General features: G+C 39.1%; 1 protein-coding gene across 3 annotated transcripts in view; it reads right to left on the reverse strand.

Annotated features, from left to right (window-relative positions):
- LOC147015031 (DC-STAMP domain-containing protein 2-like) overlaps positions 1 to 17,500 on the reverse strand; it is a 67,322-nt gene that overhangs the window by 20,422 nt on the left and 29,400 nt on the right. For all 3 annotated transcript variants that reach the window (XM_085849358.1, XM_085849360.1, XM_085849359.1), the window contains 2 exons: positions 6,885 to 7,082; positions 3,736 to 3,801 (listed from right to left, as the gene is read on the reverse strand). In XM_085849358.1, the coding sequence (XP_085705484.1) occupies positions 3,736 to 3,801; positions 6,885 to 7,082 (264 nt within the window). The remainder of the gene's footprint in view (positions 1 to 3,735; positions 3,802 to 6,884; positions 7,083 to 17,500) is intronic.

Here is a 17,500-nt window from a genome sequence, read left to right on the forward strand (position 1 = left end):
AACAACCATAGGTTGGCAACCTTTGCACAGGCTTTGATGGGCCTAATGGTCTCCTGCATTGAAGTGACTTGTATGAGAACTCGTATATTATACCTTGGCCTTATCCTTTCATAGGATGGCGAATGATGACGATATTACATCTGATGTTTTTTTTTGTTTTTTGGTTCCTTAGAAGAAGGACGAACATCAGCCGCACCTCATTTACCACGGCTGTAAATTTACTCTTAAAAACATTTGTTTGATAAAATCCAATGCTTTGAGTGAATGCGTGCGCACCCTGCTTTGATCATCCAAACATTTCTTCGGCTTGTGCAAAACCCATCAGAAAGCACACTTTCGACTTCAAGTGATGACACCTTTGTATTCTCAATAGTGACGCCAATTTTACAATAAAAACATTTCATGTATCATTCAAAGGGAATCGATCAGTGTTTAAAACAAGTTCGAATTGTGAACACACCCCGTGGGAGTTCATTCGTACAACTCTCAGGTGAACGATGGCACGGACGACAGGTCGTTTTGAAATTTCGTTAAATTTTCATCGCATCAGAAAAAGAAACCAGAACACTTCACAAGAGTGAGGCGAGTTTCATATCATCATTTGCGACTTAATTTTGCGTTGGGCATCGCTCAGCACATTTCATTTTTTTTTTTTTTAAAATAACAATTTTAATAAAATGGGCCGAAAGGGCCGGAATCGCAATTTGGGCTCAGTTACTGCCTGGGGAATAGTCTCCAGAATATACCTGTCAAGTTTGGTTCGGTTCCGTCCACTAATCACGGATAAATAACAACTTTAAGAAAATGGACCAAAAGGGCCTGGAATCGCACTTACATAGATGTAATGAGAACAAACTTACATAGATGTAATGAGAACAAACTTACATAGATGTAATGAGAACAAACTTACATAGATGTAATTAGAACAAACTTACATAGATGTAATTAGAACAAACCTACATAGATGTAATTAGAACAAACTTATATAGATGTAATTAGAACAAACTTACATAGATGTAATGAGAACAAACTTATATAGATGTAATGAGAACAAACTTACATAGATGTAATGAGAACAAACTTACATAGATGTAATTAGAACAAACTTACATAGATGTAATTACAACAAACTTACATAGATGTAATGAGAACAAACTTACATAGATGTAATGAGAACAAACTTACATAGATGTAATTAGAACAAACTTACATAGATGTAATTAGAACAAACTTACATAGATGTAATTAGAACAAACTTATATAGATGTAATTAGAACAAACTTACATAGATGTAATGAGAACAAACTTACATAGATGTAATGAGAACAAACTTACATAGATGTAATGAGAACAAACTTACATAGATGTAATTACAACAAACTTACATAGATGTAATTACAACAAACTTACATAGATGTAATGAGAACAAACTTACATTGATGTAATGAGAACAAACTTACATAGATGTAATGAGAACAAACTTACATAGATATAATTAGAACAAACTTACATAGATGTAATTAGAACAAACTTACATAGATGTAATTAGAACAAACCTACATAGATGTAATTAGAACAAACTTATATAGATGTAATTAGAACAAACTTACATAGATGTAATGAGAACAAACTTACATAGATGTAATGAGAACAAACTTATATACATGTCATGAGAACAAACTTACATAGATGTAATGAGAACAAACTTACATAGATGTAATGAGAACAAACTTACATAGATGTAATGAGAACAAACTTACATAGATATAATTAGAACAAACTTACATGGATGTAATTAGAACAAACTTACATAGATGTAATTAAAACAAACTTACATAGATGTCATTAGAACAAACTTACAGAGATGTAATGAGAACAAACTTACATAGATGTAATTACAACAAACTTACATTGATGTAATGAGAACAAACTTACATAGATGTAATGAGAACAAACTTACATAGATGTTATTACAACAAACTTACATAGATGTAATGAGAACAAACTTACATAGATGTAATGAGAACAAACTTACATAGATGTCATGAGAACAAACTTACATAGATGTAATGAGAACAAACTTACATAGATGTAATGAGAACAAACTTACATAGATGTAATTACAACAAACTTACATAGATGTAATTACAACAACCTTACATAGATGTAATTACAACAAACTTACATAGATGTAATGAGAACAAACTTACATAGATGTAATGAGAACAAACTTACATAGATGTAATGAGAACAAACTTACATTGATGTAATGAGAACAAACTTACATAGATGTAATGAGAACAAACTTACATAGATGTTATTACAACAAACTTACATAGATGTAATGAGAACAAACTTACATAGATGTAATGAGAACAAACTTACATAGATGTAATGAGAACAAACTTACATAGATGTAATGAGAACAAACTTACATAGATGTAATGAGAACAAACTTACATAGATGTAATTACAACAAACTTACATAGATGTAATTACAACAACCTTACATAGATGTAATTACAACAAACTTACATAGATGTAATGAGAACAAACTTACATAGATGTAATGAGAACAAACTTACATAGATGTAATGAGAACAAACTTACATAGATGTAATTAGAACAAACTTACATAGATGTAATTAAAACAAACTTACATCGATGTCATTCGAACAAACTTACATAGATGTAATGAGAACAAACTTACATAGATGTAATGAGAACAAACTTACATAGATGTAATGAGAACAAACTTACATAGATGTAATTAGAACAAACTTACATAGATGTAATTAGAACAAACTTACATAGATGTAATTAAAACAAACTTACATCGATGTCATTAGAACAAACTTACATAGATGTAATGAGAACAAACTTACATAGATGTAATTACAACAAACTTACATTGATGTAATGAGAACAAACTTACATAGATGTAATAAGAACAAACTTACATAGATGTTATTACAACAAACTTACATAGATGTAATGAGAAAAAACTTACATAGATGTAATGAGAACAAACTTACATGGATGTAATTACAACAAACTTACATAGATGTAATTACAACAAACTTACATAGATGTAATGAGAACAAACTTACATAGATGTAATGAGAACAAACTTACATAGATGTAATGAGAACAAACTTACATAGATATAATTAGAACAAACTTACATAGATGTAATTAGAACAAACTTACATAGATGTAATTAGAACAAACCTACATAGATGTAATTAGAACAAACTTATATAGATGTAATTAGAACAAACTTACATAGATGTAATGAGAACAAACTTACATAGATGTAATGAGAACAAACTTATATACATGTCATGAGAACAAACTTACATAAATGTGATGAGAACAAACTTACATAGATGTTATTACAACAAACTTACATAGATGTAATGAGAACAAACTTACATAGATGTAATTACAACAAACTTACATAGATGTAATTAGAACAAACTTGGATGGATGTAATTACAACAAACTTACGTAGATGTAATTAGAACAAACTTACATAGATGTAATGAGAACAAACTTACATAGATGTAATTAAAACAAACTTACATAGATGTAATGAGAACAAACTTACATAGATGTAATGAGAACAAACTTACATAGATGTAATGAGAACAAATTTACATAGATGTAATGAGAACAAACTTACATAGATGTAATGAGAACAAACTTACATAGATGTAATTAGAACAAACTTACGTGATGCAATCTTTACGTTGAGAAACTCCTTTATTTTACTTGGAATCAAGCACATGATCTTCCCAACTGCAAGAGGAAAAGGAGGAAACAGGTTTTACTTTGAGAACAAATATTTAAATGCCATGGCTCATGAAAGAGCTTTACAATAGATGTATGTGTGTGTGTGTGTATAAATATATATATATATATATATATATATATATATATATATATATATATATATATATATATATATATATATATATATATACCTGTTCGTAAAGATAGTAGAGTTGTCTAAAAAGGGATAAATTCCCTTTTTGAAGTTTTTATTTATTTATTTTTTTGATCTCACATGCACACACATTCATTAAACAGAAGAAATCCTGAAATAAAACACTGAACTTTTAGTGGCTCATTCCCATCAAGTCAAAATTCAAGTGAAATGCATTCGGCTGAATCGCATTCATCTCCATCAAGTCAGCTTCCTTCGGCAGCAGCTTGTTTTAATAATCTCTGGCTGCCCCCACCCCAAACCCCCTGAACGAAGTCCCAGATCTGCCTTTGGCCCATATATTCACCAGAAGCTCTTCGAACTTTGGCTAATGTGTTTTTTTCCACACAATTCATGTGCTCGCTCAGTCCATGAAAATATGGATTTGGACGACTCCCCCTTTTATACATCACACTCAACTGTGTTATTTGTGTTTCTTTTCCTGTCTGGCTGTTCACCCAGTACTTGCCATCACTTCTGCACTGTGTCTGCAATATGCAACAATGTCCTCAGCATAGGAGCTTGATCAATGAAGAATTGACCTTTCATCGGTGAAAACATCCGTCATGATATTTACTAACTTGTCCACACCATTAAAATGGCTCCCAAAAGTAAAGTAAGGTGGATATTATTGTTGATTTTAACGAAAATTACTGATTACTAACTAGTTATGAGAAAAAAAGGAATAAAACTAGAAATCTAGACATTCGCAAGCTGATTAAATATGGCTCCCTGTCCCCTCCATCCATGCATTCTGACTCGTGTGAAATCATAAGATGCCTGACAAATGTTTACCTGCTTTCTTCTGAAGGTGCTGTGGCAAAGTATTGTTGCGGGTTCCAGGGTGATAATCACGAGGGATTCTTTCAGACCCCTTTTCCCGACCTCCAACCCTGAAGCCGATGAGTCATGGATAACTCCACGATCCAGTTGCTGAGCAACCGTGGACACCGACCGGCTGTGTCAACTAGATCTAGCAGGGTTGTCACGCCAAACATCGCATTACCTTACCTGGTGACCTAGTTATCTCAACCGGGGAACCACACTCTCAACGTCCCACCTCGTCGACTTATTATGTACAGCTGAACTAAACTGAAGGTGGGGCATTAGCTATTCTAGCATAGCAAATGAATGGGGCACAGCTTTCCATGTAATTATCACCTACACGACGTCAACCAAATCAAATATTTGCAAGAATGCAGAGACACAAGGACAGTCTTACCCCTGGTACAGAAAGATCTCCTTCCACAATCTTACTTCTCTAAAGACAGGACAGGTGTGCCTCACACACTCCGGGAAAAGTAGAGAGTAAAAGAGACAGAGAGGGAGAGTTTGGGGTGTTGACCCGGCCCCTCACTCACCCGATGCAAGCAGGTAGGCTTGCATTGGTCCGAAGTGGAGTGAAAGAAAAGGGAGGAAGGGAATACATTGTGTGTCAGGAGAGATGCAGCATACACGCTGTGACCTCCAGAGGAAAGGCTGTGAGGTACAAATCAGTACCTCGCTCAACTGGGACAGAGGTGAATCGTTGATAGCTCTCTTTGACACTCTTTGGGCATCTCAAGTAGGTGAATTATGGGGTTTAGAGACAGAAAGGCAGATTGTGTAAATCATTATGAAGGTGCTGCATGCCAAGAACCTCATGTCGTCATCCATTTGTGGAGTCTCACCCCGGCATGACTTGTCTCACCCTGTCCTTCAGCTCAAATTGCAGGCAGGCAGTCTTGGTTCACGTTCAGCTCGAACAAGTCGGCAGCCAATTCCATTCCGCATCCAGGTCCTTGGTGTGCGAATCAGCACTCAGCATTAGTGCACTCTGGTTTTTATCACTCCTGGCCAGGGCGAGGCTCATCGGACTTTCTGATCCCAAGGCAGGCGGGACTTTAGGGAGCAAGCCGGTCGCTTCACACTCTTTCGACCCTTGCTTTTCGCATCCTCATTCGTGCATGTGGCCATAGATTGGAGGGTCGGTCCAGCAACTGCGCCACACCCCGAGAAAGCAACCTTCGCGTTGCAGGTTGCGCTGCTGTTGCGCATTATAGGTTACGCAGCCGTGCGTTATAAGCTACGCACACAGCGCAGGAATTACTTTGTCACATGACTTGCAACAGAGGTAATGGCCATGCTAGCATTATTGCGGTGTCGGTGTAATGTAATGTATGTATGATTTGCGCTGTCGGAAGGTGTGAGGAGAAGAAGGATGAGAAAATGGATTCAGATGGATGGATGGATGGGGCAATGGCCATATCTCTCAGAAAAGTGGGGAATCACATTGGGGATGGAACTTGCTAACACTCACAATGCATTTTCTCCCCATCCCTGATACGAGGGGACGGTAACTGACTAAGCACAATTACTAATAACATAGCTAACTAGAGAATCTCTTATGTGTTGAGTGTGATACCCCGGATGGACATAACAGTGACAGTATTTTTGTGCTAACTCTATATGGATTGGTGTAAATATAAAGGCTTGTTCGGCCAGAACCCCTTAGTTTTGTGACCAATTTTGATTCTTGATCCCCTTAAAATCATAAAGATTTATGGCACCTGAGTGATGTCTATCTGCTTTACTCTGCATGGCTGTAATTCTGTGCCAAGTATTCCTTCAATTTATCAAAATTTAAATTCTTAATTTCTTCGCCTTTGACCCCTTAAAATCGGACCAAGGGCCTAAATTGAAAGGAGTCTGGGTATATTGGATGAAGGTACTTCCATACTAAATTTGGGCTCTGGGTCTCGTGGACCAAGGTACCTCCATGTCGAATTTGAAGATTGGCTCAGAAATGAAGAAACGGTGAGCAATTGTAATTGTAGTAAAGAAAGAAAGACACTATTCCTCCCCTTGGAGCAGGGAAGACATAACTAAGGTTATGTGAACAAAGATAGTTGTCTACCTTTGGTAATGTTGCAAATCCATCGAACACTTTTCACAATCTCGCAGAACCACCTGATGATCAAACTCAAACGATTGCGGCAGTCAGTGTAGGCCGTGTCCAGGTTGCTTGTGCATGTCTTAAAGGGACTCTCAAAAAAGTCATTGCAGCGTTCACCCATGTTCATGATCCAGTCAATGACATTTTTGATGGCAGTGGCTAAAAGAACAAAAAACAGAGTGGAGGTGAGAGAAACAGCTATATACATGCAAGAACTTTCTAAGATTCTCAAAGCAATGCGATAGACGTTTCTGACTATTGACTCTCATGAAACCTTTTCAAAAGGCTTTATTTAGACCCTGGGCATACGACTGTAATAAAGACCCGTTTGCCGTGCCTTGCAATGGCAAAAGAGACATAACCAGAGAGTTGGTGTCAAAGCCACCCATTGCTCGCCTGTTTATACATTTATCGTTTTTAAAAGACTCGTCTAATAATATTTTTTATAAAGCATTTCAGTGAAGTCTGATCCAAATAATTTTCAAGCAATATATGTATTTGCATATTGTAATCAGTAAACTAGTACACATATTAAATGAAGGCAAGCATCTAGTATAAACAGGCGAGCATTGGGGTGGCTTTGACACCATCTTAGGTTGATATTTAAAAAAAATTTTTTAATCATTTGTTAATTTCAACTTCACTACACCAATAGTATACCCCAACGGAACCTCCATACTAAATATCAGCATCCTATTGCACATATTAAATGAATGGCAAGCTTCTAAAAAATAACTTGCACCAAAAACGTTGATGTGCTACAAAAAAGTTAAGTTCAAAACAGGTCAAAAATTTAAAACATTTTAATTTTTTTTTTTTTATTTCAACTTCACTACACCAATAGTATAGCCCAAAGGAACCTCCATGCCAAATATCAGCATCCGAGTGCACATATTAAATGAATGGCAAGCTTCTAAATAACTTGCACCAAAAACTTTAACGTTGATGTGCGACAAAAAAAGTTAAGTTCAAAACAGGTCAAACATTTAAAACATTTGAAATTATTTTTTAATTTCAACTTCACTACATCAATAATATATCCCAAAGGAACCTCCATGTCAAATATCAGCATCCTAGTACACATATTAAATGAATGACATGCTTCTAAATAACTTGCACCAAAAACATTTTCACGCTCACGCTGACGCTGACGCTCACGCCGGGGGTATCGCTATAGCTCTCTGTTCTTTGAACAGGCGAGCTAAAAAATGAATGACTCGACAGGTGTGCTCTGACGAAGGGGGATGATTTCCTTAGATTCCAGACCAATCGGAAAGGGTCGATACAAAAAATACAGAATCAGGAAGCCACAGATTGTGGCTGATGCGGTGCCCCATATACTGTAGGTTAGAGTGGAAATTTCTGGAATTGGTTCAGGGTCCAGGCAATAACTCGCCCACTCTTCAAGAAAGACAACATGGAATGTATAACATCCACCAAGTAATACAAGGAGATGAGACACGCAGCTTAACGTCCATCCAAAGGATGGTGTACTTTGTGATGCGGTGCCCTGCTGGCGAAGCAGCAATCCAACATTTTTAAGTCTGCGTGGGAATCTAAGCCAAACTAAATAACTCAATAGTAAATGGGCTACCTCTGTGCCATCCTGTCATGGCAGGAAACTGTTCAAGAGCACAGAGGCCAACAATGGCTCTGAATAATAACACTCTCTGAATAACACTCTCTGAATAATAACACTGCTCTGAATAATAACACCAATGGACCAAACAAAAACAGGTGTCTCAGTTAGAGGGCTAATGGTTTACTATTTAATTACCTCTCAATAACTGATACAATACCAACATCAATACAACATTGTGGATATCTGCTTTAATGCTTTAAGATGTATTTCACATCCTGTATTTCCGATTCATAAGAACTAGTTGAACCTCCAGCAATTCTGGCAAAAATAATTATCTATGTCTAAGTAAACGTAATCTATATCTAATTTCCAATTTAACACATATATAATTAAATGTAATCTATATCTAATTTCCAATTTAACGCATATATAATTAAATGTAATCTCTCTCTAATTTCCAATTTAATGCATCTATAATTAAATGTAATCTCTATCTAATTTCCAATTTAACGCATATATAATTAAAGGTAATCTATATCTAATTTCCCATTTAACACATGTATAATTAAATGTAATCTAAATCTAATTTCCAATTTAACGCATATATAATTAAATGTAATCTATATCTAATTTCCCATTTAACACATGTATAATTAAATGTAATATAAATCTAATTTCCAATTTAACGCATATATAATAAAATGTAATCTCTATCTAATTTCCAATTTAACGCATATATAATTAAATGTAATCTCTATCTAATTTCCAATTTAACACATGTGTAATTAAATGTAATCTATATCTAATTTCCAATTTAATGCATATGTAATTAAATGTAATCTATATCTAATTTCCAATTTAACGCATATATAATTAAATGTAATCTCTATCTAATTTCCAATTTAACACATGTGTAATTAAATGTAATCTATATCTAATTTCCAATTTAATGCATATGTAATTAAATGTAATCTATATCTAATTTCCAATTTAATGCATATGTAATTAAATGTAATCTATATCTAATTTCCAATTTAACGCATATATAATTAAATGTAATCTCTATCTAATTTCCAATTTAACACATGTGTAATTAAATGTAATCTATATCTAATTTCCAATTTAATGCATCTATAATTAAATGTAATCTATATCTAATTTCCAATTTAACGCATATATAATTAAATGTAATCTATATCTAATTTCCAATTTAATGCATATATAATTAAATGTATCTATATCTAATTTCCAATTTAATGCATATATAATTAAATGTATCTATATCTAATTTCCAATTTAATGCATATATAATTAAATGTAATCTATATCTAATTTCCAATTTAACGCATATATAACTAGAGGGAGAGCACTCGGTAGAGTGCAAAACCTCCACCGCCAATACTGCTGGCGTGAACAACACTTAAGTGAACCTGATATCCCATTAATTGTAGGTCAAAACGAATCAGACTCTACTGAAGCACGATTGAATAAACTAAACTAGATTGACGCACATGAAGAAATGCCAAAAAAAAAAATCTAAATTTTTTTGAAAAAAAAGTTGCAAAATTAGTTTTTTTTTTCTCTAACAAATTTTTTTGGGGGCGGGGTTGGAAATCACTTAAAACACGTAGAAATGCAAAAAAAAAAAAAAAATCAAATATTTTTCAAATAAAATCGAAATTTTTTTGAAAAAAAGTTGCAAAATTTTTTTTAATTTTTTTTTGGACCAAGTCCAAAATCTAATGGCATGATCCTTGGACCATACCTAATCCCCCCACCAAGCTTCGTCGAAATCCGTCCAGGAGTTTTTTTCCGTAATACTGTTCAGAAACAAACAAACAGACAGGGGTGAAAACAGTTACCTCCATCCATCTTCGATTGCTGAGGTTAATTAAATGTAATCTACATCTTATTTCCAATATATATAAATATATATAAATATATATATATATATATATATATATATATATATATATATATATATATATATATACATATATATATATATATATATATATAAATATATATAAATATATATATATATATATATATATATATATACATAATAGTGGGGTGTGCTTACACATTGTGTAAGCATACGAACTGTGCTTCCACATTTTCTGGGGTCGCTCACCTGCATTTAGTTTTTCACTTCTTATTTTCATTTTTTTAAAATTTATTTATATTTTAAATTTACAGATGCTTTCCGACAGTTCTGTGATTTTCCTTGTGTATCAACTTCGATGTCCATCAACACACAAAATTACGATGCTTCCCCATTGTCTCGGGTTACTCACCTACATTTTTTCATTTTTATTTATTTATTTATATTTTCATTTCTGGATATTGTCTGATGAGTTTGATTGTTTTTCCAGTGTAACGGCTTCGATGTCGATCGGCAGGCAAAATTTCAGCTTTCGACATCACCTGGAAGGTACCAATCTTTAATAACAATCAGTGAATCAGTGAGTGAGTCATTCCTTGGTTCGAAAGAGCAATATATTTATGTGTATATGTGTATATATATATATATATATATATATATATATATATATATATATATATATATATATATATGTGTATATATATATATATATATATATATATATATATATATATATATATATATATATATATATATATTCGCGGGCCGGAGGTCCGGTGGCGACAGAGATGCCAACTTTTGGAAATCAGAATTAGGGAGGATTTTCAACCGACACCAAATAACGTGCGCGAAGCGCACATCTCGAGCGCGGAGCGCTCGACCCTTGCGGCGGGGTCCAGGGCCCGCCTTAGGGCCCTGGAAGCTCTGGGGTTCTAGACGCTCTCTAGTGCCCTCTGAGCCCTATTTTGGAGCATTTAACATGTTAAGAATTCCCATTTTTTGAACAAAAAAAGGGGAAAATTGTGCACTTTTTAATGTTACATGTATGTTAATATTAGTAAGTTAGGGGACAATCAAAGATTAACAAAAAGCACAAAAGAAGCAATATTTTTCTTACCTTACTGGCTGGTACTACTGCTGCTTGCTTTTTCCATGGCAGCTTTGCTGAGTGACAGCTGTGTGGCTCTTTTAGCCCTTCTGATTATGTCTTTGCTGTATTCTCTCTGGTAGCAAGGGGTGCTATGAGCTAGTTTTTCAATTAAGAGAGCTTCCAGGGTTTTGACACTCAAATTGGGACGAAATTCAGTATGATTCTTCCGTACAAGACTGAGTGCCCGCTCACATGATGCGTTCGAATGAGGAATGACCAAGATTCCCTTCATCACTTTGCTCAAATTAGGATACTTCTTGGCACCAGTGCAGGGATCTGTGAGCTGTGAAATCCGATGCCACTGCTCATCCACTCTCACTGTCTCAGTAGCAATTGTAGCTATGGAGGCGTCTGCCTGGTAGTGAGCGAATTCACTCTCAAGACTGTCTATGTCACTATCACCGCCACTGAACAGACAGGGGAATTTCTTGATGAAAAACTCCACACAGTCAAACCTCACTTCTTGGTGTAGCTTAACATCCAGCACCTGAGCATGCTTGGCTAATTCATCATCTAGTGGCCAGGTTTTGAAGATGTAATTGCAGGCTTTCACATAATATGAGCAAACTGCACTGAAGAAACCTTGGATGTCTGACTCACTCAGAGTGAAGGTGGATTTCTTGAGACTCCTTTGTTCCCTTATATACAGTTTGGCATCGTTCCCAATCATGAGGTCCTCATCATTCTTCTGATGATTTCCGTCAGAGAAGGGTAAATTTACCAGAGGAACCGATGACACCGATGGTTTCAAAAACCGTACGAAGATATCTTTCAGAAGACCATTCAATTCTCCGTGCAGGAGATGAATACAGGGTTCGTCTCTTTGGAGCAGAAGATTCCCCTTCTCAAAAAGCTTGTTAGCATATCGAAGGAAGAAACAATGGAGTTTTGTTTGTGGAGACAAGAACATCCTGTTGACACGTTTTTCTCTAGATTCCTGCACAGTGTTTGAGGAAGATGCGCTTAGTTGTAGAACTCGTAGTACACTTAGCCGCAGGGCGATCACACTTTGCGTTTACTGCCAGCAGAAGAGGTCAAACTCGTAGTACCAGATCCAATTTTACGTTTGAGGAGAGAGCTTGAGGTAGGTGCAGCCAAGGAAGAAGACCTCTGATTCGAAGGTTTTGCTGAGCTTCTATCAAGTGATTTGGCAAAAGCAGTAACTAACTTGCGTCCTTCTTTGCCTGTAGATGGGACTATCACAGTCTTTCTCGACTCTGAAGGGATCTGCTTTGTAGATGAACGTGATGAAGGGGCCGGTGATGCTACCTGCTCTCAGCATTGGTTTTGGTGCTGTCCCTGCTGTCTTCTTCGCAGCAGATACTGCAGTGGTAGTGGTGAATGCTGCTCCACTAGTGCTTGATCCTGCAGTGCCAGTACTGGCAGTAGATACAGTGCCGTCCTTCTTGCTCGTTGTTAGAGTCTTGGCTACAGTTGGTTGCATTTTTCTTCGTACTTCTTCTTTGAAGAAGAGGCGAAGTGGCTCCCACTGTTCAATCAGCCTGTCTAGGCACTGACCAAGGGACATCCACCTTGTTGCGACATGCTTCAGAATCTTGTGTGTCGGGGCATCACAGAGTTCTTGCAGTGCTTTCACTCCTTTGACGCGTTTACTACTTTTGTCCAAGTAGTAGTAAATATCGATGAGAAAGTCATCTAATTCAATGGGTAAGGCCTGAGCCGCCTTCTTGGCTGCATTGTGCATCATATGGCAAGGGCATCCCATGATGTAGCACTCTGGATTTTGTTTGTGGATATAAGCAGCGACTCCTTTGTGCTTGCCCACCATGACAGAGGCATTATCAGCACAAAAGGAAACACAATTTCCCACGGAATTTTCCTGTCACTGAACTCATGATCAAGCAGTTTGAAAATGTTTTCTCCAGTGGAATCTTGTTTGCATGCAGGCAAACTTAGCAAACCTTGCTTCACAATCCCAGCACTGTTGTCATAGTACGAAATCAGGACAGGATATAGCTGGGCCTCACCACTGTCATTGCTACCGTCTGTAGCTAGGCTAAATGGAGCTAGTCTAGCAATATCGGCAATAGATGAAGCAGTAACATTTGACAACTCACCAATTATTGCTGAAGTTTTTGTTCTTGCACATCCATACTTTGAAGCAACTTTTGAATCTGGAAACATCTTTTGAAATAGAGGTCCAGCATGATCTGAGACTGATATGGGCAAGTTATGTTCCACAATAAATCCACTAAAGAGAAGTTCCGCTCGGGTAACATCCTCTTCCTCGCTTGTCCCTTGTTTGGTGAAATAATTCAGAAGTGTACCGGTACTCGTGCTCGAAGATCTCTCCTTTGCAATGTCTGTGTGCCGTTTGCTTCCAACGTGCTTTCGAATATCATCGCGACCTCCGTGCTCAACTGAAATGTCAACGCTGCATACTGTACAATACGCATGATGAATTCCTCTTTCAGACTTTCGAATACACGGGTATTGGAGACTGTATTCGGTCTTGTACTTCTGAGACCATTTCTTGGTCTTCGTAAGCTTCTTTTCTGCCATTTCGTAATCAACATCGAGGGCTTGAAGCATCGGTAACTTCGAAGTCGATGTTCCACAGCTGCAGCGCGACTCGTAGAACTCTAGCAGCTGTTAAACACCGCACGGTGGTCGCGACCGCCGGGCTGGTACGGGGCCCAGCTGCATGCAGTGAGCGTATCGCATGCATATACACTATGCATACATACCGCATGCACTGTATTGCACACATACCGCATGCACTAAATCTCAGTGCATGATCGCATAAGCGAGATCCAGACCCAATGTTTCGCTGCTCCTCATTTGAATTGGCAATTTTTTACGTACAATTTGGTAGCAGCGAACGTTATGGAGTTACCACATGCTATACGTAGCAGACGATGCTTTTCATTCAATTCTCATACTAGTACATTCTGATTAGTGAACAGTGCAAAAATATCAAAATTTCGGGAGGATAAGGATAGTGATCGTAAGGGCGGGAGTTTGGGTGAATTTTCGGAAGCCTCCCGATGAAATCGGGAGGGTTGGCATTGCTGTGGCGAGAACGACCGCTAGGTGGGGAAAGTTACGTCATCTCCCACCAGAGTCCCGGAATTGTAAGCCGTCGCTCACGGATAATTCTGTGAGGTGGCGGGTCGCTCAACCGACCGTGGATGCCAATACCTCGACCGCCTAGCGTAGGGTCTTTTTGTCTCGAACCAATTTACCTAATTAACCACGCGGTGTCATCTACCGGGGAACCACGCCCTCGGTACGTCTTGCCCGAACCGGATCATGCTACCACCTACCAACTACCTTTCCGGTTCGGATGCAGCCGAGCGGACCCGCCAAGAACGTACCGGCTAGGATGAACAGATTATCGGGTATAAAAACCTGGCTAAACTCAGATCCGAACCATGCTGGACCAATGAAGGAAAAAACGAAAACGAACTGGAAACATTTCTAATAATGGTTTATTTACAATCAACTTACAAAAGGACTCAGAGTCAACGTATGGCCCGAATTGGAGTTCTCTCATCCCCTCTTCCTGTCCAGGCTGGAGTTGCTCAAGGGAGCGTCCTGGGCCCCGTTCTTTTTATGGTTTTCATCAATGATCTCTCCGACTCTCTGGAAAATCCTCTTTATATCTTTGCTGATGACTCCACCCTCTGCCGTACCATCTGTCATCCCTCAGACCAGCAAGCAGCAGCTTCTTCGCTCACTGCAGATCTGGATAAATCACAAACTGGTCCAACACGTGGAACATGTCTTTCAATCCGGACAAATCTCACACTCTCACTATGTCTCTCCGAAAGGACCATTTATAACCCCCCCCCCATCCACTTTCTCAACAATCCTCTGGAAGAAGTCCTTTCTTTCAATCTTCTGGGTCTCACAATCTGCCATGACCTTTCCTGGGAAAGCCACATTTCAAAGCTCGCCTCCAAAGTCAGTCGCCGACTGGGAATCCTCCATCGTACAAAGTCCTTCCTCGGCCCACCTGAGCTCCTGATCACTTATAGAGCTTTCGTCTGCTGCCTGATGGAGTACTGCTCTCCCCACTGGGCTGGTGCTCCTGCCTCCCACCTTTCTCGGCTTCACGCTGTGGAAACCAAAGCATTTCGGATCAATGGCATCTCCCGCAATGAGGCTGAGTCTTTGGGCCTCTCACTCTCTCACCGCAGGCTGGTCGGTGGTCTTTCTGTCTTCTACCGTATCCTCTCCAGCTTCGCCCCCCCCCCCCTGCTCTCTCTGCGATTTGTCCCCACCACATTTCCTCAGGGTGCTCAAGGTCTGCCAACAACCCCCTTCTGGTAAAACTACCAAAATCATGAATCACTGCTCACCTTCACTCTTTCATTCCTCTTTTTTCCTGCCTTTGGAATAAACTCCCTCACTCTATTCAATCCCATTCTTCCCTCCAGGCCTTCAAAACAGATGTTCATCACCACCTCTGATCATCCCCCATCCAAATCCTCGATCTTTTCTACCCCCGATAATCCACCCAAAACCCACCTCCTTCAAATTCCCTGCTTTCCTTCCTGAAAGTCCCTGTAATGTCCATCTTGTATTCCCCATGTTCCCTGCCCCATCCCTCTCCCTTCCACAGATCTCCTAATGTCTCTGTTCCCCACTGTTTTGTCCTTCCCACTCCCGCCCCTCTTTTCTCATGCCCCCCCCCTTGCTGTGTGCAATGCATTGTGTGTTAGCTCTCACACGAGCCTCGACAAGGTATACAAAAAAAATTAAGAAAAAAAGAGCAGACTTATCGCGGGATATACAGGCAACATTTACAATGATCAAACACTTAAACAGTTCTACTTAAAGACGGCGCCACACACTCAGATGCGCACTCAGATGAAAATAAACCCAGGTGTATTGCAAAGGACCCCCACAGCCAGAGAGGGAGGTGAGCTGAGGCCGCAGTTCTTTTGGGGTACCTGCACGTTGGAGGTAAGGGATGCTCCGTGGTGCGGCACCTGTCAGTGGTCCTGCAGCTCGGCCCACAGCCACACGCACGGAGACCGTGTCCGCGAAGGAGCCCGGGTGGAGCAGAGCGGAGTCTGAGGCGGGGATCAGGGCCGCCGACAGGACCCACGAGAGACCCGGTCAAGATCGGGTGCCCACGAACCAGCGCAACAGACGGGCCGCCGAGGCAAGATGAAGGCAGACCATCCACGTCACGACCCCCCTTCTTTCTTTGGCAACAGCGACTCCAACCGTCTCACTCCAACCACTGTCTCGCTCCAACGCTGTTTCTCTCCAACCTCAGACTCCAGCTAACACGGCCGACCCACACAGAATTCTCTCTCTACCCTCTCAGGATGGTGCCGTAATTTATCTCCCAGCCAAAGACTCGACGCTGAGGATCGCTTCGTGATTTATGGATCTCTCTCAGTAGGGAGGGGCCTTGGTGAAGCCGATGCCACTGTCCGCCCTGATTGGCCAGGGCCTCAATGGGTCCGCCCTTTCTGGGCGGGGTTTCGGCCATGCCGGGAGAAACCCTCCCTCCATGCATGTCTGGACTCATCAAGAAGAAGCCACAACACAAAGATTTTGCCCCGGTTCGTGTCTTCGTGTCTCGTTAATTCCTCCTTTGTTCTGCTAAAACACTCCTTTGTCTCTTTGATTATTTATGTCATCCCCTATCCGAGCTTTCAGGTTTCTCCCTTAATTATCGTGGCGTCACTCGTCACCTCGACCTTGCCCGTCGTCATCGCGGTCCGAACAGCCTCCACACTCCCTTTCAACTCGGTCATTTCCCCACGTACAGTCCCGATCCCATTCGCCATTTTCTGATTCATGCTCTGCATTTCACCCCCCACCTTTGCCAGCTCCACCTTTATTTCCTCCTGACCCGCCTTCATTTGTTTTTGTAAGTGTATTCCCATGCTTTGCATCTCCCCTCTCATTTCCTTCTGACCCGCCTTCATTGCTTGCATATTCGCATCCATTCCTTGCATTTGTATCTCCAACATCTG

This window comes from Eptatretus burgeri, chromosome 12 (genome assembly GCF_056783735.1).
Source record: "Eptatretus burgeri isolate ZD-2024b chromosome 12, Ebu_testis_v1, whole genome shotgun sequence".
In the NCBI taxonomy this organism is placed as follows: Eukaryota; Metazoa; Chordata; class Myxini; order Myxiniformes; family Myxinidae; genus Eptatretus; species Eptatretus burgeri.